The sequence below is a fragment of the Mustela nigripes genome, chromosome 15, assembly GCF_022355385.1.
Source record: "Mustela nigripes isolate SB6536 chromosome 15, MUSNIG.SB6536, whole genome shotgun sequence".
Taxonomy (NCBI): Eukaryota; Metazoa; Chordata; class Mammalia; order Carnivora; family Mustelidae; genus Mustela; species Mustela nigripes.
In genome coordinates, this window is record NC_081571.1 from 82,149,447 (window position 1) to 82,175,036 (window position 25,590).

A 25,590-nucleotide genomic window follows, 5' to 3' on the forward strand; every position below is an offset into this window, starting at 1 on the left:
CTGGCATCACTACTATGTCTTTGATCAAGCTAAACTCACCACTTTATTCCACGGGTACGTTGCTAGGAGCCCCCGTTCCGAAGCCAGCTGGAGATTGGGGGTGCGTGCACCTTGAACGTACAGGGCCTGTTTGAGGTCTACTTGCATTGGAAAGAGTTCTGATCACGGGTCCACTTTCTGCTGCCCGTGTAGCTGTGGCAGCCCCGCCCTGCGAGACCCCACACCCTCTCTGAGCTTGTCACCAGCAGCCAACACTACCTGGTGCCTGGCGTGTCCCTGGATGCCGACGGCTCCTAGGCTCGGGGGTGAGCCGCGTTCAGTGCCAACCAGCTGTGGGGCTCTCCCTCCCCAGGGAACAGCATCACGATGGTCAGGGACCTGGTTCTGGTCCGTGGGAGAGAGGTCTGGCCGCTCTGGGACCATTGCATCTCTTCCAAAAGTACACAAGGACAAGCAACTGTCTTTATTGGACATTTTGACGGGAGGATACGCCCTATGGGGCCACTACACCCATCGTATAAGCATGAGGGGACAGGTCTGAGGAAGAAAAACCCAGATGCTGAGAGTGGCTGAGTAGAAGGTGAGAAGGTCCTGGGCCCCTGACGAGGCCAGGTAGCTGCCTAAATAATCCAGCCTTGGACCCTTGTTACCGGAGGAAACAAATCCCTTTACTGTTCAGTGGTTCTCAAAGTGCGGTCCCAGACCAGCAGCCCCAGCAGCCCCTGGGACGGTTGCTGGAAAGGCAAATCCTTGAGCCCCAGCCCCCAGATGACTGAAAACAAAGTCTGGGGACCCACCATCCGGAAATCGGGTCTAACAAGCCCTCGGGGTGATTCTGATCTGCCCGCGTGCTGGAGAGCAGACGTCAGCCACTGCCCTGAGTTTTCTGTCATCTGCAGTAAACTCTGCCTCGTGAATACCTGCACGGTACTTCACACCCCCTTTCCTGGGAAATGCAATCAGTTTAACATTTTTGTTCTACGTGGGGGTCACCCGGGAATCTGTGACGTCTGAGATGGGCAGGCTGGAGAGAGGGGCTGGGGCCACTCTGGCGGCGTTCTTGAGGTGTAAGGAATTTTGTGAAAATTTAGAGCTTGTAGAGTTCCCGCCCTCGGTGAAAGGAGTGCACTCGGAAAAAGACGGGAAACCAACCAACCAACCAACCAACCAACCAACCCAGGAGGCACAGCTCGGGTCAGAGGAGCCCAGAACTCTCTACACGTCAGGGCAAAGGCCATGAGTCACTGGAGGGCTGGGCGGATGCTAGCGCGGCATTTCTAGCACGAAGTCAAGGAGGTAGTAAGGACATGCAGGCAGGAATCTGCCCGGCAGCTCAACGGCGTCCTTCAGAGAGGCGGGAACACGCTGTGGAGCAGGGCAGAGCCCGGCTGCAGGAGAGAAACCCTGGCCAGATCCCAGAGGGACGGTCACGTTGGCCAGCTGTCAAGGGCACGAGGCCACAGCCCTGTCTCCCGGATCACTGCCAAAGCAAGAATTGGAGACTTCACATCCCGCCGAGTTGTATCCATCGAAGAAGCGCGGTTGGGCCGTGCAGCACAGCAGTGATGGAGAAGACACAGGGCACATTTCAAGGCACCAATTAGCGTCCCTTGTCCTTCAAGCAGGGCGTCAAAGCGCCGCTATGGTGAGTCTGTCGTGCTGGCTTCTCCCAAATGCTCACACACTTGTCTCCTCAGACCTCCCCGCACCCGCAGACGGACAGCCTGCTCCGTACTGTCTGACCAGGGGCCCCAGGTCCCACAGGGCAGCTCAGATACTGGACCTCCGCGGAGGACGCCAGGCCAGGAGACAGGGAGCAAGACGTGTCTCCCAAGATCACTACGGAGACCCTCCACGGGTCAGAGCCATGCTCTTCCCAAAATCCAAAGAGGGGGATCTCCACCCTTCCCGGCGCTTGTCCTACGACACTTCGCCTTCTCCTCCGAGTTTCTAGATCACTTTCAAGCGAACCCTCCTGGCATTTGCAGATTTTGGCCGTGACTCCCCACTTCATCGGTGATAAGATCTTTCGAGTAAATCCATTCGCCGATTCCTGCTTCATAGGACTCTCCCAGAATGGTGACCATGACCTGCTCTTTTCATTAAAGTAGATGTCGGAGGCATCAGACCTGGCAGGCCATCCTCCCCCTGTTGCTAACGGGAGCCCCCTCCCCGACCCTCCCCGGCATCCTCTGTCCCACCTCCAACCGGCTGTCCTGCCACCTCCAAGTCCCCAGACACCCCTATAGGGAGGACGTCAGTCTCAGGACTTAAAAACCAAATTTTAAAATCGTCTTCCCAACTGCTCCGGCTCTACTGTGCTCGCTTCGGCAGCACATATCACTACTTGCTCAAAAGAGGGGACACCCACGTGTGGTATTCCTGTGACCTGAGGGTAACGTGGAGAGACAGAAAAATTATTTCCAAAAAGGAGGTCACGTTGTTCTCGATAAAAATCAAGAGTCATCATTTTTATATTTTCTGCCTCCTAAATTGCACTTGCCAGCCACCGAGGTGACCCTGCCTGGCGGCTTCGGTTCACCCCTCTCACGCGGGCATGCCCAGGAAGCGGCAGGGCCAGGAGCATGAGCATCCCCATCGGCCCGGACCCCGGCTCCTGGGCTCAGGGCTCCGTGTCCCCGCCCTCCCACCGCGTCATCTGTAAAATGGTCTGGGGCTCCGACCGCCGCGGTGGTGAGGGACTACAAAGGACCTGGCGTGGGGACCAACTCGGAACAGCGGGCAGCCAGCACGCCGGGAGCGGTCTGTGTGTTTTGCGAAGTAAGTAACATCTTTGTTTTCCTAATACACTTCCTTTTCATAAGTTCTATCATTTGGGGACCATTATCAGGCTCCCGGGATGAAAACATTTAAATTACGAGGCATCAAAGTATTTGAAGAGCTTCGTGTTTACTTTTTCACTCTCACACAGCAGGAGTGGCTTTACGCGAAACTCAACATCCACGCGGAAGAAGACGTCCTCCAGGCGCTCATCTCATAAATAATGTATTTTATTTTATTGCATACGGCTGTTAAGGAGAGCATCCATGATCAATACAGACTAAGTACAATGCACTACTCTAGGCCCGTTCTCGCCGTCTCCAGCAGTGTCTCATCGACGCTTTATGTACAGCGTGGACAGTGGAAGACAGAGCAAGTAAGTCTTTCGTCATATCACAATAGCAAGAAATATATTTAACATCTTGATATCCAGAAACAATACGTAGCCAAAAAGAAAACACTGTTTAATAACTGTTAAAGTTTATATAGCAAAAAATATTTTAAATTTAAGGTAAGTCAGGCAAAATGTACAAAGACCCAATATACATTGTGAAGTTTTAGCAAACATAACATTTATACATTTTGGTTCCATTCTGTAAACTAAATTAAAAATGTAAATATTGCATACGCCTTTTTTTTTCTTTTTTGAAATGTACAGGATAGAGGAAAATTTAGTATATTATCAACTTTTTATTCTGCTTGTTGTAAGCTGCGGTATGAACGGGAGCCATGGGGCAGGTGCCGAGACCTACTGTAAGTGTAGAGCCTGCGCCCACACCAGACGTGCGCAAGCTGTATCCGACAGGGTCCGCACTCAGTCCTACTGGACCGGGTGGGGGGGGGGGACTACACAGCAAATACCACCCACCGATCCCAAGTCCCCAAAACTGAATGCAAATTTCAGGATGTTTTATACATTTTCATAAAGTATTTGTATCATACACTGAAACTGACCTTCGAGCTAACATCGTACGGTCCATACGCTGTTGCGATGTGTAATTTTAGAAAAGTAAAACTTTAAAAATGTTCTGGGGGATCACTTTACATTCAACTTTGTCTTGCAATACAATCCTCTGTTCTAGAAGTCAGCATGGAAGCAGGAAGACGTTTGCATTGCCATTAAATATTTTTTTAAGACATTGAATTTTTTTGGTCTTCCTCTTAAAAAGCCTCATTTTATTAATGCATTATTCTATAGTGATATATATCTATATATTTATATATATTTTTTTCTCCCAAAAAAAAAAAAAAAAAAAGCTCCCATCTCCAATGAATGAGGACTATCCCCAGCACACAGGCACTGCGGACGTGCCCGTGGGAGGGGGCTCGGCAGCCCTCCGCCACGCGTCAAGGAGGCAGCGTGGTGACAGGACATTCTGCTGGTCAAGGTCAGCAGTTGTGGGCGACACCTGCGGAAATCCGAACACTGGAAACACGTAATGAGGGTAGTCTTGTCGGGAGCTTCTCGACAAGTCAGATGTACCGTGAGGTTCTTGTCTCCTCCTTTGTCTTCTTCTCTTCACAGCACCGGGGCCAGAACAGCTCTTCTACCAAGTTCTTTGCTTCCCTTGTCTTTTTTTGAGTTTTTGTGTGTTTTTTTTTTTTTTTTTCTTTTAACTGTTGCTCAGGACAGCCTCATTGGCTGCCACAACAGCATCGAGTAAAGATAACACACTTTTTTTTTTTTTTTCTTTTAAATCTGCCAAAGCCGTGACCACCCTGGGATCGCTAGCATGCCCGCGTGAATTTTTGGTTAAAGAAATGCAAGCTCAAGGTTAAGGACAGCAGAGACATCTGAGCTTGTGAACAGGACCAAAGGCTTTTGCAGTCTGAAGTACCTACAGAAACATCTACAGAGAGAAGATTCGACAAGTCTGTTAAAGGGAAAAACAGGTATTTACCCCTGCCCCAACCCCCCCAACTCCCTAATATAGTTGATGATTTTTTCAAAAGTAGGTTGCTTCAGTTACACATCATTATCGTGATTTATCAATCCATCTTCGAAGTCCAATCCCAAACTGCCTTTCCGTCGAGAAACATCAGCCCCACACTGGGCTCTGTCTGAGTAAACACGCAGGGACCTGGATTGGAGCCCACGGAGCAGATGCGTCCTGGGACCAGTTCATAAGGCTGAAGGGCCGTCTTCGAGCCGCGCTCAGCAGCGACGTGCAAAGGTCCCGCCAGCCCCCCCGCCGCACAAATCCGGCTTCACCTGGAACTGAGGTAGGACTGTGGTAGGTCTGAGTGCGTGCCAGCAAGTGCCAGAGCTCACCACCTCCGTGGGCATCGGTAGAACCTCCCAGCATGCCGAGGGAGCGATTTGCTTTGCCAAAATGAAAGTAAGAAGAAATTAAGACACTGGCCGTGATTTAGAAGGCCAATGGGAACATCCAATTTTCTTGAGAGTAACTTCTTCCGTGAATTTTGTCAACAAACAAACAAAACACAGCACAAACAGCAGAGTGATGGGTGCCCCCCTCCCCCACCGCGGGAGCCAGGAGAGGGGCAGGCGTCCTCGTCTTGTGGGTTCAGAGTCTAATAGAGTCGCAGATGTTCCCAAACCTAGTCATTGCTCAGATCCAAAAGAAAATTGTAAGCAGCTTCAGATTTAAAAACAGAACAAAAAAACCCCACGCTGAGCATCCTCCTTTGATGTCATTCTCTGATGTGTGACGTCATAGTGATCAAGCCAGACAGATCCTCACTCTGGAAGAGAAAGGAAAGAAGTCAGTGGTGACTGTCACAGAACAGAGCCATCCTGAGTGAGAAAAAGTCCCCTCACAACCATGATGGACTTGCAAGCATGATGCACTCTGGGAAGAACCATCTCCGCACTGTGTTTTCTAGGGTGGGTGACCCCCCCGCCCCCGCAAACACACTCCACGCCCCTGGAAGCACAGCCCAGGGCTAGTGACTTGTGAGGGCCATGCATGCTCTCTGGTGAGGCCAGGCTTGGACTGGACACAGAGACAGGACGCTGCCCTTGCCCTCGGGGGCAGAAGCCATGGAGCCAGTGGCCAGCCTGCTGGCCCGGCTCTCAGCAGGGGCTGCGGGGGAAAGCTCACGAGAGGATGGACACCAGGACCCAGGAGCACGTCCCGGAAATCATGCCATCGGGGGTTGGCAGACACATGGGACAGGCAGTGATTCTACACCTGCCTCGGAAAACCATCCGCCTGGGTCATGTATCCCATTCCGAAAACGGCGGGGACCACACACGTTACTGCAGGGACACGCTTGTCGTCCCACACCCTCCCCATGGGCCTCGCTGCCCCGGGCCAGGTTAGGTCACTGACCCCCAGAACCTGCAGAAGCCCACTGATGACGCAGCCGTGGGACCCCCACCTGCCCTAACAGCTTCCTGCCTTCAGGCCCAAGGATCAAACTTCTTCAACCTGTTCCTAATTTTCATCGTTTCTGGCATGTTTTTAACTTCCTGTGCTCTTTAGTGGACAGACTGAGTTGTAGACTTTGCCATTTGATAGCAAACTGTCTTTCTTTTTAAACTTCTTGGCTTTTTTTTTTTTTTAGATTTTATTCATTTTGGGAGAGAGAGAAGGCACAAGAACAAGAATGAGCAGGGGTTGGCGGGGCAGAGGGAGAAGCAGACCCCTCACTGAGCAAGGAGCCCGACGCGGGACTCGATCCCAGGACCCGGAGATCATGCCCTGAGCCGAAGGCAGACGCTTCACCCACTGAGCCACCCAGGTGCCCAAAGCTTCCTGGCTTTTTAATCAAATTGCCGAGTGGTCTGTTTGCATCACCCCTCGCTACTTCGTCGTCCCCGCGAGAGCCCGTGTGATGGCCCGACCTGAACGCTGGGACCCCTCCAACCGCGGGCACTGCCGTACTCCATCTCGGACTCCCAACTCTCCCCAGACACGAGCTCGCGTTTTGTCCTGAGGCTCTGAGTGGGAGGTGAGTCCCCGGCGGGCCCGAGCGAGTGTTCGGGGCACTGGATCCGCCAACACGAAGGTCTGGGGTCGCGGCTGCCGTTAAGGATCAGCCAAGCGTGGTGGACTGGTCTCCTGCGAACCGCACACCCACCGCCTCGAGAACCGCGAAGCAAGTGCGTCGCTCCTCCCACGTGGAAGGACAGTCCCAGAAACCTGCAGCAGCCGCCCCCAGGACATGCCCCGCTCACGCAGCTGACTCTCGGGGGCCTGGTGGCCGTGCACACCGCAGGCGGAGGGGACGCTCCATCCCGAGACCCAGCTCCCAGCACCGGACCTCCCGGAGCGCCCCTCCAGGGCACACCGGACCTTATCCCTGGGTGAATTTTGTCAAAACCTTCCCTTCTGTGCTTTGTCGTGAGCTGTGAGGAGTGACGGAGGACAGCAGAGGGGGGGCTTTCATTCCTGCATTTGTGCAGGTGGTGACTCTGCAGGACCAGGGCCTCCCTGAGGCTGCGGGTGCTGCTGGGGGAGGGGGAGCCCCCGGGGCAGGGAGTGGAAGCAGCCGGAGCTCGGCTCCCACACGCGCTCGCGGGGGCCAACGGAAAGCGGAAAGGCGCCGGGGCTCTGAGGGTCAAGAGGCAGCGGCCTCCCAGACATGGAGCTGCAGGTCGGCAGGCTGCCCCCTCGCCCTCCTCCCCGCACCCTGCTCTGCTCCACTCCCCCCTCCCTGGAGCCTGGGAACCCAGCACATTAGCCTCTTCCTTTGTTTACTAACTTTCAGAGGAAGTTAAATGATCTCTCCTGAAAATTAATCTGCTTCATCCAGACTAGGAAAAAAGTCTTCTAACACGACCAACCTGACATCCTTGCCTGCAAGTATGTATGCTTTCTAAGAGTGATACAGCAAACTTTCATGGGCTTTATTATGTTAATTCTACTAGGAGCAAAGTACAAATCATGAATTTTATGGTCACTCCACACAGAATATTCACCAGGACAGAAGACACCCCTTGAGCCCATTAGGTGTAGCAGCAAAACAAGAAAGAAACATGGAGAACCACACGTTGCCCGTGAATGTGATCGCCAGGGTATCCGGTGCGGTCCTGGGGGTACGCGTCTCCAGGGAATTTAGACTTATTGGCATTCGTTGAATTTGTCAAATCATCACACACAGTGCTGGTCTGCGGCTTAGACACTGCTTTGGAAAGAAACCCATTCCCAGAAGCACAGCCCTAAAATTAGCTGATTCAGGAAAAACAAAAAAACCTTGCATTAACAAGATCTAAGTTGTTCCGCTGGACACGTCACCTGGCCCGCTACTCCCGGTCTTGTGACAAAGGATGGCCGCAGGAAGGACAAGCTTCCACGCGCCTGGCACCCTCATTCCTGGGAGGAGGGTTAATCCCGGGACTTTTCTTAAATTAAAAGAGCAATCAGAAGGCAAATGAGCAAGGGCGTGTCATTAAAGACTCCGCCTTCAGTCTGCTCTGCTCTACAAAAAGAAGAGGCAGAAACAGAAAACAGTCACTGAAGACCTTGTCATAAAAACAAGCGGGAAGGGTCTTCGCCACGTGTGTTGTCCGTGGTGCGCGGAGCTCCAGGATGGTGTGCTTCGGGTCTAGAATGTTCTAGAGATAAATCGGGGAAATCTGCACTGGCAAATTAATTCAAGCAGCATTTCCGATACACATTCCGGCTCAAGACGTTTTCGTTTTGATTTCTCAGAAGTCTGTGGGTTTCGGGTGGCTTCACGGTCCATGTTGCAGAGCCAGAATTCAGCGCCCAGCCCTGAGTGGTGGCGAGTCGGCCCAGGGAGGCCCCGGTTCCCTCTGCAGAGAGCCTCGTGCCCACCCGCGTCCCACGCGGAGCCCCGGGGCAGGCTGGGTGGGGGTGCACGCGGGGCCCCATGCTGGCCCCCCTCCGGGGCCCCACGCAGACAGAGCCCCACACCCGACTCCACGGTGCAGGGAGCTCCCAGCGCAGCGGCAGGGACCCGACCTGGACCCAACCCGACCGGACTTAACCCTTGCAGGCACTTAGGAGAGTCGCAGAGGACGACTTACGTGAAAAGAAACAACATATTCTCAAAATGAAAACCTCTATTTCCAGCGGCAACTATGATTAGGAGGAAAGAAACCTGCAATGAGCCCAGACATGCCCTTTGGCCCATTTAAACCTTTGATGTTAAACACAGACTTACAGGAGAACATCAACCTTTCAGCTACATGAGAAATTCCTAGAAAAATTACCCTGATAACACAGTATCTCCGCACTTGACAAAGCTCTCCTGACTATACCAGCAGGAAAAAAAAAAGTACGGTGAAATGTGATAACAAACAAGCCAGAGATTCTAAGAAAAACGGTTACTTGAACTTTTCATTTAAATGGGAGAAAAAAAGAAAGACACACAATTTAAAAGGAAACCAGGGAAGACGTTCCCCCAGGACAAACGGAGGCGGTGAGTCTCTTCACCAACCCTACTCGTGAGAGACTTCGAACCGTCTGTCCTATGAGATCACCGTTTCCACCGACAAGCAAGATCACTGCGTCCTGACGGCTGCTGCTGAAGAAATGTCCCAGCCCCAAGTTGACACCCGATGGAAATGACACAGCACAGACGGGACGAGACGCTCGAGCCCTGGAAGGTCAGAAAAGGGGGCTTCTCCTCCTTTCGCTCCCGTTTAAACCTTCAGGTGAGACCTGGTGTTCATCACCGCACACCAGAGCCCCCAGGGGTCCCGGGCTGGGGGTCCCAGCAGACTCCCACCGCACGTGTGTGTTTCCTTCCCGTGCTGGTCAGCAAGAAGTCCGACGCACACCTCCTCCAAGCTGTGCCACCGCGCGAGCACCCTCTGCACGCGAGGCAGTGGCGTCCAACAGTGCAGGAGAAACAGGACGCTTGCCCGGGGGGCAGGTCCCCCTGAAGTCCTGGGGGACCCTGCTCTTCAACCATGAAATGTCAGACCTTCCTAGGTACCAACCAGATGGCGGAGCGTCAGAGACTGGTCAGCAGTGAAGGATGGACTGTAGCTGTCCCCTGGGGCCCCTCCCTGCTCCGCTGGGGCCGTCACTGTCCATTGTTACAAATAAGGACAGAGGAGTGGGGCTGGGGAGGGGGAGAGAGGGTCTGTGACTGTGACAGCATCCCTGGAGTTTACACTCTTTACACAGCCCCAAGGGCTCGTTCCAGAACTCTCCCCAGTGACATGAAACCCTGCCCGGGCCATGGGCTGCGGCCACACACACCTTCCTCCCCTCTGAGGAGGGGAGTGGAGCCCTCAAACCCCACCTGTCCCCAGCATCCCGTATAATGCTTGGTGGCCCTTCCTAAAGCTTTAGTGGATTACCTTGAAATAAAGACCCATGTGGTTTACGCCATCTCTCACAGGCAGAAAGCTTAAAAAAGGGGAAAAAAATTCTTCTAAAGGAGAACGAATATTTAGGACTGTCTGAGGCCCAACAGAAAAGAAAAACCTCTTCAGTTCACAAGACAGAGAGCGAGAGAGCAAGAGAGACACAGGCATTCTAAGGCAGAGGTCCACAAGTATGCCAAATCTGACCTGTTGCCTGTTTCTGTAAATAAAGTTTTATTGGAACAGAGCAAAGGCTCATCCATTAGCAGAGGGCTGCTTCTGCACTCAACAGCAGACGGGAGTGGTCCTAGAGCACTGCCTGCCCCTGGACAGGAGGAAAACTTTGAGGACAAAGGAGGCTGAAGCAGTCAAAATAACACCATATATTTCCATCTGTGCGTTACACCTGGAGACTAACGGGATTCTCCCTCTGGAGACTCTCTGCAAGCTTCCGTCCTTCAGAAACGCAACACCATGGACGGAAAACCACGCTATCTTGTTACAGGCCCTGCTGAAAAGGACGAAGCAAGTCACGCACTCATTTATGAAGCCCGCACGCTTTGGGGATTAACTTCCCTTACCCGTGGCTCCTCTTGCTCGGTTCTCCACACACACACGTCGGCCCTGCGTGCGTATGATTATCACAAAACACAACCCACCTTCAACAGAGCTGAGCTCACAATATGTTCGCGCAGGTCTCTTCTCTTTCCGGGGCCATCTAAGAACAGGAACAGAAGCACGACGCTTCTGCCCTATGGAACAGCAAGAACACTGGGCCCAGTGACACCACGTGCATTAAAAGTGCGCGTGTCCAGTGAACGGTGTCATCCTCTCCTCGGATTTAACACGTTATTATGCTTACGCGTTGACACTGATATAAAGAACGTGTATTCTATGTAGACTACAAAAGTGTTGGTTACATTGTTGTTACCTGAACTTCTCAAACCTAAATATTATGTGTTTCGTTCAAAATTAAGGCATGTACAACAGCAATTTATTCAAAATATATTCACCCCAAATATCCTGTTTTCGTATCTCACTTCTAATGCACGTCTCTCTCCTTCAAATACTTAAATACTTAAGAACTGCTACGGGGGTTGTTTTAGCTTTATGATTTCACCCCTTTTTTGTTTTTATTATGGAAATCGAAATAAGCGTTTTTTGCAAGTCTGAAATTATGCCAAATACAACTCAGATCCCCTCTATAATATCACTGAATAGGAAACAGACTTAGAGTAGTTAAAAAGGGATGGCCTGAGGATTCTAAAATAGACTTCGGTTTTCACATTTAACAATAATACTGTAATTTGGAAATGTATTAAAAATAGAGAATAAGCAGTAAAACACTCGTCTTTCATTGCAGGAAAAAAGAAAGACACATTTAATGGCAACAGGAAGATTCTGGAATCCACTGCCCCCACCCCCGGCCCGCCTCACCCCTGCCCAGCCATCTCCCTTCTAGCCAGGAACTTCCACGGGCACCACGTGCACCGACGTGCACAACCGTGCCTGACGGCCTGAGCGGCCCCGGCTGCCCCGCAGACGCCCTCCCTGTCCCTAACACGCTCATAACACGGGGTGTCCTTGCTGTCTCTCGGGGGCTCAGAACTGAGCTCATTTAAAGGCTCTGGTGGGAATGGGCAGCCAGCCCTCAGGGGCAGGACCCCCCAGCGAAGTCAAGCTGACGGCCCCGCCCTGCTGCGCCCAGGCCCACTCCCACCACCGCTCATCTCCAGAGCATCTTGGGAGCTTAGGAGTGACTCGGGTCAAGCCATCCCCAGCCCCTGGAAGCGAATGCCATTCCAGTGGCTCAGTACGCCGTGGGGGTGGATGGCCACGGGTCCCACTGGAGTCAGGGTCTCTGGGGCCCAGGATCCAGCACTGACCAATCTGTTCCTTCTTCTAAAAACGGGGACCTTATGGTCCTGCGCAGAGTTCCTCCCTGGGCCACGGAGAAGCTACCAAAGGAGACTTTACATGGGCCGGTTACACAGAAAGCAGTCAGCACAGTCCAGAACACACCTGAGTTTCTGCAGCAGAGGACCCCATGCCACTGGCCTGACTTGCGCCCTGCGGCTGGGTCCCTTAGCTTTCTTCCAAGCTCCTGTAAACGACACCTGCTTGTCACCACCTGTCCCTGCGAACTACAAAGACTTCTTAGCAAGACCCGCAGCCCTGGGCCAGCAGCCCGAGTCCCCCCACGGCGCTCCCGGGGCTCGGCGCCCCACCGCGACCTCTTGGCCATCCGGGCACTTCTCCGCATTCAAAGCCCCGCCCGCGGACAACAGCATGGACTGGACGTGAAGGCAGCAAACAAACCGATGAGCGCGGAGAAACAAGGGCAAGGGGCTCCCGGAGCCACGTGAGTAAGCCTCAGGGTAGCTGCACAGAAGCAGACAGAAGCCGAACTGCTTCTCGGGGTGGCTCCGGGCTGGTCACAGCTGCCCGCTCCTAGCGCAGCATGGACGCCGGCGGCTCGCTGCGGGACCCAGCGCACGGATGGGGCCGGGGTCGCGGGCGTCCCCCCGCGGGCAGGTCCCCTGCAGGCGCATGAGGCAGGGCAGGCACCCACGCCTCTCCAGGTACACAGCGAACCCCGAAGCGCACAGCTAGCTGGGCTCCGGCCGGCGGGGCCACCCGCATGGGCCTCTGTGTCTCCGGTTTACGCACAAAAGCACAGCAAACCGCAGATGAGCACTGAGGCTCCACGGCACGCGAGAGAGACCCACACCCAGAGGAAGCACCATTTATTCAAGCTCCAGGAACGATAAACGCCAAGGCTAAGCTGCAAACCATCTTTGTCAAGTTCATTTACTGAAAAGTAACATCACGTGAGACAACAGCTGCCCACAGCCAGGCCCTCCAGGGCAAAGGGGACAGGATAATGGTGGCTCCTGCCCCCAGCCCCGGCCCCACCCCAGCCCGCGGGGGGCCCACCTCCACAACCCCCCTTCCCAGCCATACAGCACCTAGGGCAGGGTGGGGTGCCGCGTGTGCTCTCCACCAGAGTGCCAGAGTGCCAGAGCCGGACCCGCTCACGGCAGGTGTCTGCACAGAAGAAGGGCTCTCCACCGGCGCAGAACTCAGTGGCCCGACCCGGTGGGCATCTTCCATGCTGGCTTGCTGGGAAGGACTTCCCACAGGACGGGCTCTGGTCAGGGGCCCAGCCTGGAATTTCTCACGGCCTTTTGGGAGATTCAAGAGGACGAGCAAGTTGAACACCTTGGCCCCGGGCGCCTGCTGGAGGCCAAGGCCGCGGCTGACATGCCCAGAGCCAGGAGAGCTGCCGCTGCTGTGCTCTGGCAAGGGAGAGATTCCCGCAGGGATGGAGGGCCCCAGCTCCGCCCACACGCGGCACACTGGGGCCAGGAGCCCACAGGCTCTCACCCTCCCCTCTCCTCTGGCGAGAAGAAAGCCCAGTGAAGAAGCAAAACGGCTGACCAGAGCAAGACACAGCTTCCCCAACAGTTCAAAGCTTGGGGAGGGGGACATAGGACACTGGGTATGAAGACATCTCTCCTTCCACTGCGAGAAGGCTGGATGGCTCGCGGACCAGCCTGGTCACATCCCCAGTCCCTCCAAGCGGGACAGAATTCTCTAGGACTTTTAGAATGGATTTAAAAGACACACACCTTCCTAGCCACCTGTTTAGGGACCAAAATGACAAAACTGTGACAGAGCGGACAGAGCCTCTCACCGCGGTTCCATCACACGTCGGAGCGCGGCCCACCTGCCGCGACGAGCCACCCACGCAAATCATTTCCTCCAACTCACAGGTACCAGCGCAAGGATTCAGTGACACACAGTCCACAGGAATTAAGAGAAAAACAACAGTTATTTTCACGATTTTCCTTAGAGAGCAACAAGCCATTCTGCAATTTCTACCTGTTGCACTGAACTGACCACAATCGGGCTTCGAAGTAGCCTAGCCCAAGAGGAATGGGAAAAAAACGGCTTCACTCTGAACACTGCCTGTGACAGCGAGACCCCCAGGGGCTGGGGTGTGGGATTCTGCCGGCCATCTGCTGTGGAGTCCACGGCGCCTCAGCCACACATCTCTGCGAAGGCCCTGGACACGGCCTGGACGGCCACTCAGGGACACGACGCCTCCCCCTCCCGCGACTCACCGCCATGGGGCCTTCCACAGTAAGTTCTTTAGAGTTTAGGCCCCAGAGAAATCAAGGAGACCCATGAGCACAGACGCACTTTCTAGCACGCACACTTGAGCACGAAAACTGAAATTTCCCATTTCTGGCCCGGACGAGGCAAGAGCATCCCCAAGCGGAGGACCTGCGCCCAGGGACGCAAGCCATCGGGAGAAGGCCGACGGAGGAGCCGAACACGGTCTGTGTCTGCTACCGTACTCTGTACACAGTTCACCAAAATTAAGTGAAACAAACCTAAATCCTGAAGACGGACCTCCATGCTACGTCAAGTCTGAGAACCACAGAAGCTACAAGTACCTGCACACAAATCCATGTGCAAAATGTGCATTTGCCTCCCACACAGGCTGAGGCAGGCGGGTCCTCCCCGTGGCCGCGGGTTCCCCCCCACCCCCCGCCCCGGGGCCGTAGCTCCCAGCTCACTCAGCACCAGCACTGTCCTGTCGGGGTTCTGGCCAAGGAATACAGGGAAGACTCGGTTCCCATTGGCTGGAGGACGGAGCCAGTCCGCTGCACAGCCAGAGCCGGGCACTCCCTGGGGCAAGCAGAGCCTGCTGGGCCCACAGCTCGGGGTCCATCGTAAGCGACCCCACGAGGCCCTGACCCAGCTCCCGACTCAGCCACGGTCTGTCTTGTCAGGGTGACGGCCTCTCCCCCCACCCCAGAGAAGCCACTGCGTCGGATGGAAGACTCAGCACGAGGCAGCAGCAAACCAACCGGGGCCACGCCACCTTCCAGGCCCAGGGGGTCTCTCCAGCCTCAGGTTTTTCCTCTAAAACGAAGAACAACAAGAACCTCCCTCCAAGGAGGTCCTGAGCACTCGACCTCGTTCAGAAATGTTTTATAAGTTCTAAGGTGCTTTGCAGACGTTTGTGTAACCAAGTATGTGACTCCTCACGGAGGGCTTGGCTGCTTATCTCGGTTACCCGCACCCCGTGGCATCGCAGGGCCTCAGCCCACTTTAAGGGCTTCTGCCATCTTCTCTGCTAGTTTGGAGAAGTTTGGAGAAGCAAAGCCATCTCCCTCACCAGGCAAAAACCACAAGATGAACGGATCAGATGACTCCGGTAGGAAGGTTTTTAAATGCTGTGTTATTCCGAAGATTCTACTCTGCTTTTATACTGTTAAATACGAGCTGACAGCTTTACGACGGCTGACCAGGCCCTACAGGTCACTGTCACTTGTCACCTCTTTCATCGCCTGATAAGCTCTGCCTTTCTTTCTCCCTCCTCAGTCACACAGATCCACTTCTGTTTCTCACTAGGGAATATGGCAGCATCTTCTGCCCCAGGGCCTTTGCATGGCTATTTGTTCCCTCTGCATATGTGGATTCTCCCCCCAAACCGCTACAAGACCTGCTTCCTCATCACCTTCAAGTCGTCCCCTTTCCCCTCTCCTCCCCACTTTATTTTCTGGAGCATCTGTTACTACCTGCAATGCTTCACCGTCTGAACCCATTTCAAAATTACATTTACTTCTAGTTCTCAAATATAGACCTGAAGACTGAATACCTTTCAGTTTTCTTTTTAGCATGGAAACCAAACCAGTTTCTTTTTAACCCACACTTTAATATTTTTCGAGCACCTGAAACATTTTAAGTGTTTAACAAGTAACAACTGGCATCTTTGTAATGAAAAAGTATTCAACAATTGGATTGAATCTGCAAGTTGAAGGCAGATCTGACCTGACCTTTCTGCCACTGTCCCTGGGCACAGGGATACCCACTGCCCTTCCTTCTCTCAAGCAGCCCCTAGGTGAAGTCCCCAACCTCCCAATGAGCAACTAAAAGGTAAAAGCACAGGAAAGTTGCCTGGAACCACCTCCCACATCAGCCTGATGGGCTGGTAACACAGAGCGGCCAAGCCGATGGACTGCCCGCCTCCAGCCAGAGTGGCCACCGTAGCAGAGGATGGGGCTCCAGCAGCGGCAGGTCCCAGAGGCTCCATGAGCAGAGAGGGATGCTGGTGGCCATCGGGACCCTCCTCTGCACAGGAGAGAGAGGGGCCTTCCCAGCTAGGTCACGAGGTCTATAAAAGGACAGGATCTAGGCATTCATAAAGGGCTTCAGATCCACCTGCACTCCATCAAAGTTGTGTTATAGCTGGGTCTTAAGCAAACACAGTCCTATTTGGAAATTATTAGGACAGTGGCTAAAAATCTCCAGGTTCACTTTTCACGGAAGGGCACCCGGCGTGCAAGCAGCCGCTGCAAACATTTCAAACGTGGGCTTTCCACCTGGGGGTTGCAGAGTCAAGGATGAGCTCACAGAAAGAACTCCCACCAGCCCCACTGAAGAGAGCGCGCTCTGTGAAACAGGAGCGGGTGGTGGGCCGAGCAGAAGCAGAAGATACAGGAAAGGGAAGCCATTAACCTAGTGCGGGAGGTTTCTGGAAAACTCCCATTGACAGCGAAGACTGGGCACAAAGATCCCGGGACAGTTCCAGGGCACGGGCTGGAGTGAGCTACACCAAGCAGCTCAGACCCCAGCCAAAAACCGATCCAGAATCCTGAGAGGTCACCCCAGGGTGTGGGGGGAGGGGGCCCGCGCTGGAGATGCTCCCCCATCAGAACCTTCGGCGAGGCCAGCCCCCGTGAAGGGTGGACACCCACCTCTCGGAGTGCTGTGGGCAGTGCCCCTGGAACAGCAGGCGTGGGGAGCTCCGAGAACAGAGGCTGAAGTCACATCGCCCCTGCGAGGACTTGGACATTGGGATGCACTGAACCTCAACCGAGTGACGGCTGAACCGTCTTTGACTCTAGGAAATGGCTTAAGATCCGAAGAATTCTGAACATTCCAGCGGAACAGGACAGACTCCAGAGTGTGGAGATGAATGCTTATCACCCTGAGTTATTCTAGGAACTTAATTAAATGCTCCATGCCAGAGAAACTTGGGGTATTTTACTGCTGGGGTTATTTCATTTGGAACGGAGGCTACTAATAAACCAGCCCTACTGATAAGCTAAACTGCAAATAATGATAAGAAGTAGAATGGAATTAAGGTGAGTCAGTTCTTCTGCCTCTTTAAAATTCTGATAAGACCCCAAATACCAAATTGGCATTATATTTGGAAGCCACACAAACTTCAAACTTGAAAAGAAAGCGCTCATTTGAAAAACTGTCAAAGTAAGGAAAAGCTAAAGAATGTTTTTAAATTCATTAATGTTTAGAAGTTTGTCAGGCTTTCATATCTAATATTTCCACACCATGCATCATTTAAGTTTTCTTTTTTCTTTTCTTTTTTTTTTTTTTAACTGAACTAGCTGTAGTTAGTTTTCTGATGCCAACTATAATACAACTGTACCCTCCGGGTTTACAATATCCTAAAAAGGAAGAAATGCAGCAGTGTTGCAACTAATATATTTTGCTAAATCCTACCTAAACATTTTCAGTTGACTGTACATTTAGAAGTCTACTCAGCAAACAAATGAAACTCTTTGAAGACATGTCTTCGAACTTATTTGATATATACAACCGGAAGAGGGGAGGAGTAGCTAATCCATTTCATCTGTGTACACAAAGCGCTATTTTTGGTCACATTTATGCCAGAAAACAATTTCTGAAAACGCTACTCTCATGTTAGAATAAAACAGAAGCACCCACTGCTGGTCTCCTGAGTGATGTATCTTCTGAAACATGCATCCAGGCTGCTGCGTAAGACTGACTGCTTTCTAGCAACCTCGCCCGCCCGAGGGGTCCAGGAGCTCCACAGTGTCCCGATGTCCTCGTGCCTCCGCTTCTCACCTTCCGACCAAATCAAGCTGCACCCTCCACACACTAATCCTTGCCTGGTTTAACCCTGCTTGTTGCTCAGAGTTTCTAAAGCATGATTTGCTTAGTTTTCAAACTTAGTAAGAACATCCTGGCCTATTTCCAAAACTACTTCCCCACCTCACAATTCCCCCAACTCATCCACCCACCAGGTGCCCGACACCCAGCTTGGGGACAGGAGAGGAGGTACTGGTCAGACCCCTCAGTGCAGACAACTCCCCCCCTCCGCCCCCCCCCCAGCCCCAGGGAGTGTGGGCGTGGCTTCTCCAACAGGCCTGGGAATCCCCGGCCTTCATGGGGTGGGGGGGAGACACTGCGGTCCCTACTTTGGCTGGCATCCCCCGTGCCCCCATCCCGCACACTTGGCAGGGCAGCTGTGCCTGTTCCAGGGGTGCTCTATGGAAGGGATCCAAACCTTGCCCAGGGAAAGACTGCTGAGCTTATCTCCGAAGACTCCCTACAGAGGGGCACACCACGATCTTTATGGGTCAGCTTTTCTATTTATCCTGATAAGTACTCCCCAGACCCAGAAGCAAAGAGACAGGGCACTCTGAACACTGCTTTCCCTGCTCCCCAAAAAGCTGCACTGATGGGGAGGGCAGAGCAGTGGCCCCTGTTTTGCTGAGTCCCCCCCCCCCCCCGCCGCGGCAGGCGGCCCGGGTCCCGCGCAGCTGGGTAGATTACCGGGTCTCCCTGTCTACCAGGCAGGCGCGTGGGCCCAAGGCTGCCATCTGCTCGGATGGAAGTCGGCTCTCTGAGGACGCGAGGGACCAGCAGCTCATGCAAACAAAACCGAGTCACCCACAGCCGCACAAGCCCGCGGATCCCCACTGCGATTCTTAAAACTACGGACAGCTTCTGAACTCACGTTGGCGGACGTCTTCCCTTAATGCCTCGGAAAGTGGGGTTGCAGTTACATCCTTAGGAAGGTAGAAAAACCACTTTTCTTGGTGTAAAACTTCAGTTACATGATTAAAAAAAAAAAAAAAAAAAAGTCTTGAAAACAAGACAGGCACTCGTGAAAGAACCCAGTGTCCAGAAGATCACCACCTAGCAAAAACTGATGAGTTCACTTATCGGTCCTTAGGCAAATTCTAAATTGGTTAGTTTTCAAATACACTCATCATTAAAGAGGTTAATGACTCATTTCTTAGGAAACTGTTAATGGACTTATGCATAATGAGGAGATTATGATATTTCACTTATAGAATGAATACATCATAAAGACACCTCAAGCCATGACCAGGACCACTGTGCAGGTTGAACCCATCACGGAGATCAAGGACGTCCGTCTCCCCAGATGAAAGAGGATTTTCCAGTTGAATTATGCCAGGAATTCTCTTCTTTCTTTCTTTCTTTCTTTTTTTTTTTTAACAAGTGAGTACATGATCTTGAATATCGGCCAAACCTTCGCTCTTCTGCCTCACAGTAAACACTGCCCACATGGCCGTGAGCAGGCTCGTTCCCGGACTGACAGCTCACAGCCTCGCTTCGGTGTGTCCCCTACTTCTGGTGACCAGACCTTTTAGTCCATGCGTGGAACACAGTGTCCCCAAGTAAGACAGGCAGATAGCACTTCTACAAGCACTGAGCTGTTCTGCAGCGAATGACAGCCCCGGAACAAAGTTACTCATCAGTACACAAAGGACCCACAGAGACAGCGCACACTCGATTCTTTCTTGATACTATTTACAAACATTTCTACCAACCAATTAAATGGTGACCTTGGAGAAGACGTCTGACCTCCCTCAGGCTCCCTGTTCACAACCTTAGATGAGTTACATTATACCAACACTTCCCAGCCCTTCTCCCTTCAAACGCACTGAACTCCATCCCTTTGGGTTCTCCCCCTGCTTCAGGGAAGGAGTCTGAGTGCGCGTGGGGCTGGGAGGGCGGGGAGGGGTCTTCTCGAGGGGAAGGCACAGCCAGCTTTGCTGAAGTAAAAACAGCTGGGGGAACAGCAGCTCCCCTTACCGCAGACCCCCAGAACGCCGGGAAGCCAGCCTGGAAACCCCCAGAACCCGTCACCAACCAACAACCCAACACAATGAATGACGCCAGCCACACCACGACAGACAGCCGTCAAAGACCCGTCGGATTCCAAGGTCTTCACAATGCGGGCGTGTCACTGGTGTAAAAAAGTTAGGGTGCCGTCCCCCTGCGGGCTACCTCCTGCTCACCTGCCCACATTTCCTTGGGAATGAATAAATACCCGGAAGAAAAAAAGAGAGAAAATGAAGTAACTATCCCCAAGTGAGACAAAACACCACACAGTCCCCGGGAGAGTTGCCGGGGCAGGTCCACGGTCAGGTCCGCACGTAACTACTGGCCGGGAGCTTCGGAAGCACAGACCAGGAGACGACAGGACAGGAGGAAAAGCGCACGAGGACGCGAGCCCAGGTCGCCGCCGGACCGCTCGCCGGACCGCTCGCTGGGCCTCCCAACAGTCCTTTCGGCTCGGGGAACCTGGCGAGTCCCGGGGCCTCCCTCAGCAGCAGATTCCCGCGGCACTGGGTTTTGGGGCATTACGTGATACTACAGGTAGGAAAATGTCTCTCCACCATGAAGTGGGAAAACACTTTCTGGATCTTAAACAATTCCTCTGACCTAAAGGGGATAGGGACGCACAATAATCCTTCAATATTGATCAGGATAATGGTTACGCTGTCACCACCTCCAGCTGCAGCTGCCCATCAAGCTCTGGGACGGTCAGTTACCCACCACTGGAGGCAAAAGATGGACTGAAAACACCTACTGATAAATTTGCGGGGAGAGAGCACTATCTCACACTCATAAACACGACAGGCTACGCATTAGGACTACGGAAAAGCATAAATCCTTCGGAGAAACATATGGATTTTAAGGTAATTATGAAAATCACATAATATAATGAAATCTTTCACAATCCCCCTTCTTACACATTAAAAAACTGAAATTTAATACTAGACTATAATAATTCACACAACGATTTATACCAATACCAATAGTGGGGCTAGATTAAAGCACCAGTAAGACTTTAATTGTACTTGCGGTTTTAAAGTTTTAACATGATTAGAGAATATGTCATTATTCAATATTCGAGTTTCAATTTAAAAAGAAATTCACATCAAGCCTCTTGGCGTATGACCAGAGGAGGCATGGCGACCCTTACCCCATTACACACACACACAAAATATTTCTTTCTGGAAAATTTGATACTCAAAAATCAATACTAAAGGGGTCCCTGGCTTCAGTCATTTGAGCATCAGACTCTCAATTTGGACTCGGTCCCCATCTCGGGGTCGTGCGATCGGGCCCCAAGTGGGGCTCTGTGCTCAGCGCAGAGTCAGCTTGTCCCTCTGCCTCTGCTCCTCCCCACATCTCTAAAATACGTAAGTAAAACCTTAAAAATAAATAAATCAATAAAATCAACACTAAAATAAAACCCAGTATTTACAAGGTGCTATGAACCTTTAAAGTTGATCTACCACAAAGTTTGACCAAATATTCCAAATTTCAGTAAAAGCACAGCAGGCAAAGACTATTTTGTAAGTCTCTTCTGTGGGCATCTACATCATGTGTGACGTAAGCGAAGAGGGCAAATTGGAAGACGCGTTCACCTGACGGGAGTTTTACCACATCTCTGGACATGTAAAAGCAACTTTAGGCAAACTTAGTATTATTCCAGTCCAATCGCCAAGAAATCAGAACCACTAACTTGCCGATTTTATCACTTGTAAACACACAGCCTTTACACGGTGACTATCTATCTATCTCAGTGTTCCCACGCAAGGAATTCGACGAAGCAGAAAGACCACCACGCCCGGAAGGACCCCGTATCGCTTGCTTCCACTGAGCAAGACAGTAGCCTACAAAGTGTGCTCCGGCTCCCTCTCCTCAAACCTGCTGTGCCTTTCCTGTTTGCGCCCAGTTCAAGCAAGTTTCTGCGGCTATCGAGAAACAATCTGATCATCGCCAGCAATGTCCAGCCTCGACATTTCCCCCGTCCTGACGAGGACTCCCCCAGCTCCCCGCTGAACTCAGTCTGCAGGTAAAACACACACAGAGCTTCCCCCACTGAAATTCAGAGAGTATGTTTTCAGAAAACCCACGGTCTGATCAACAACATGCTTATTACGGATCCTGCGGAAGATCAGAACATTCTGTTTTTATTTGTTTACTAAAGAGCCAATGTTAAGATGCGGTCCCCGTCTCGTACAGAAAGACACATCCTACCCCCGTCTGTACTAAACAAAATCGACAGCGAATTCCCCTATTATTAGTGGACTCCTGTGAAGAACCGACTTTGGGCGGGGCTCTACTGCCCTCTGAGTTTTTCCCCACTCTACTTGGCAACGCAGATAAGAGTAAAGTTACATTTTCCCTTAAGTTTCTAAGGTGAAACGGGAACACTTGATTCTGCGCTACCCAAAAAAAAAAACAACAAAAAAAAAGAACCCTCTCCACGTGCCAAATCTGATACCAAAAGTTAACCAGCTCCTGGAACTATGCTTCTACAGAAAATGCCTTAGTGGGAATTTTAACAGAAAACCCATTATACTCATGCTGTTTGTTAAACTGCTGCAAGTTCTCCTCTCCAGAAAAAAGAGAGATTCATTTAATCCACAGAGCTCCAGAGAAAATAAAACATTAATTATCTATGAGAATTCCTTTTGTGGGGGAGGGGACTGCGGAAGAGCAAATGCCTTCAGCAAACTTCGGAGGTTCCCTATGGTGTCTGACAACTATACAACCCCAAACTGCAGGAGGGGCGACCCTAACTGAACCAACCCAGGCCCAACACTGGATTCAGCAGCTCAAAGTTGAAGGGTTCTGGTTTCCTTTCAATACACCCCATGCTGAGAGCCAACACTACCCGTTAACAACAACAACAAAAAAAGATGTATATTCTAATTGCAAATTTTCATCTTGACAGTGTCTTTTACATATAAACAAATCATAAAAGGTAATCAAAAGGGCAGTCTTAATGCAGTTTCAGCATTAGGACGCTGTTTTCCTCAACTGTTATTTTCCTATGTAATTTAACCACTGCTTCTCTGCAATGGATGATTATCTATGCACAGCATCTCAAGTTAAGTAAAGGGGGGGAAACACGGTTCTTCTAGACTGGAGCGGAACTAGCAAGGAAGCAAAAAAGACACATGTTTCTTAAAAGGGTATTAGCTCCATTTTCAGATTGAGGTTTTTGGCTTTTTTTTTTAAGAACACTCATGGGCAAAAGTGACTTTCCTGTAAATACTCATGGTTTCAAGGCAGTAAGTATCAAGGGTATCCGTGGGTTTATGAGCAGGGCCCTTTAGAAGGGCACTTTAACTGTTCTTCATTTTTATGCTCTGCCGGACTGCCCAGCAGCCAAGGACACGGAAGGGAGAGGGTTATAATTACCCCATTTTACAGACAGAGAAAATGAGAAAGTGGGGTTGAATGGTTTTCCTCTGTCCCACAATGACTCATTAAGATCAGCAACCAGAAACCTGGCTTCCTGATTCCTGGTTTAATGTTCCACAATACTATGCTTCCTTCTATGAAGTACTATTTTTATAAAGGTTTCTCTTCCAATAAAGGAAGTAGACCAAGTCACGTGACTTTCATTCACGAAAGCCTGTGTGTTTTCATTAGCACCTGAGTCCTCTGTTCCTGGGAACAGGGCAGAACGCCGTACATTATTATCTTATTACCACAGGAGCTGGCCAACCAAAGCAGGAGACCACACACAACAGAAAAACAAAGGGCATGTGGTTTGTCAAGGGACCTCATAGGAGTTCTAAAAATGTTCATGGTCTTTGCTTTCAGATTTCCAATAGGCAATCCTTTCAAACGTAAATCGTGATTATATTGTTCCTTTGGAGACATTCCTCTCATCCCCAGACTCTCTGGCCATAGGGCATGGATGAATAGTCCTTTTAGCAAACAGAATTTAAATACACACGCTTTCAATGGTAACTCTTATCTAACCTGCCTTATACATACACGAAAACCAATTTTAGAATAAAATCCCACGACAGAGGAACAGAACACTGAGATAGCACTTTTTACAACATACAGCAACCTCCAATCATAGGACAAAATGTACACAGTTAGTTTTCAAATGCTGCTTTAAAACAGAATAGATCCATACTCTAGTTCCAGTTCTGAAACAACAATGCTCGGACAGATGGGTTGGATTTTTCTACACACACACACACGCACGCAGAACACGCAGTAAGACCCTTCCCTTGCTCCCAAGTAAGGTGTGTAACTGAGAGTTTAATTATTATTTGTTCTGGGTTAATATATATAACTACTGTATCACATATATTATTATATATTAACCCAGAGCGCGTGCGCGTGCGCGCACACACACACACACACACACACCCCAAAGTGTACTAACTTGTTTCCTTCGCTAAGGCACAGAAATCCCACCATCCCCAATTCTATTGTAAACAACCATCCAGTCTTGCAGGAAACCAGTATCTTTGTTACCACTTATGCAAATGCCAAACCCTACCCAAACAACCCCAAATTATTCTGCTTCAGCATAATTAATGACGTCTCCGCAGGGGCGCCCGAGGAGCTCAGTGTGCACACAGAAGCCTCCTCTGAGCACCAGGCCCGAGCACGCGATGACCCAGGAAGTTCTTCTCCTATTTCATCTTCAAAGAATCGCTTTCCAAGTCTTCCTCCCTATAAATCATTCTCTCAAAGGACGCTTATCTCCTGTGAACTTTTTATTTACGAGCACCACAAACCAATTTCTACACGCGCACGTGAGTTACAGAAAAGTGGACGTTCCCTCTGAGTTCCTTTCTCCGCAGACCACAGCTCGGGTTCACGTCCATAAACACGACATCCCTGTCCTTCCTGTTTTCTGGTCCCTGTCGCATCCTTTACTGGATCTCCTGAGCATGCAGTCCTTTTAAAAAACTGGTCTGGGCACCGCAGCGGATCACAGCTCTCTATTTGCTCCAAAAGAGTCCAGCGCTCCTTCTTACCAGGGGGCGTCCATAATTCCCCCAGAGACTGGAAAAACAGCAAGCAAATCCGGCCTCACCCCTGTTCAGCCAGCGTGCAGCGTGTGAACGGCTGTTTCGGTTTCAGAGTCCTGAATCCTATAGGTTGAAAGGAATTTTATACTGGTGGGAAAACCAACAGAACAAAGCGAAATCAGGTCTCCAACTAAACTCCTCCCTGAGGTTGAGAATCTTCTCTCGTCTGCAAAGGTCATTCTGTTGTACACGAATCACGCTCCCGAATGTATCTCCTTTATCAGAAAGGCCTAGAATCCTTGCAGGCTTGGCCACGTAAACCCCAGCTCACTCCTCCTGCGGCTGCCAGAGCCTGCTCCCGGGGCCTCGCGCGGTCCAGTCCAGGTTTTTGCTGCCTCCTTCCCCAAAAGGCCTAAAAGGTGTTATGTTCTCAGGCTGCTTTTCTGATTAGAATCAGATTTCAGCAAAATGTACTTTCACATTCACGAGGGCATATACCCTATACACCCATGTGGGCGGACGAAAAGAACTTTTTGTGAGGATGCATCTCTCCCCAGACCCAGTTCCAGTGCTGCAGGGGCCGTTTCTCCCGTGTGTCCTGGCAGGCGGCTCTTCCCTCCACCCCAGGACTCACACAAGCCATTTTTCTGAAGTACCTGC

General features: G+C 51.4%; 1 protein-coding gene across 2 annotated transcripts in view; it reads right to left on the minus strand.

The window, feature by feature from the left end:
* Positions 1–2,993: 2,993 nt before the first annotated feature.
* Positions 2,994–25,590, minus strand: part of IRS2 (insulin receptor substrate 2) — a 28,123-nt gene continuing 5,526 nt past the window's right edge. Inside the window, exon 2 of one of the 2 annotated variants that reach the window (XM_059378237.1) lies at positions 2,994–5,487. In XM_059378237.1, coding sequence (XP_059234220.1) covers positions 5,483–5,487 — 5 coding nt within the window. In that variant the 3' untranslated portion in view covers positions 2,994–5,482. Of the gene's footprint in view, positions 5,488–24,687; positions 25,054–25,590 lie in introns of those variants that run through there. The other variant, XM_059378236.1, reaches the window with a different exon arrangement.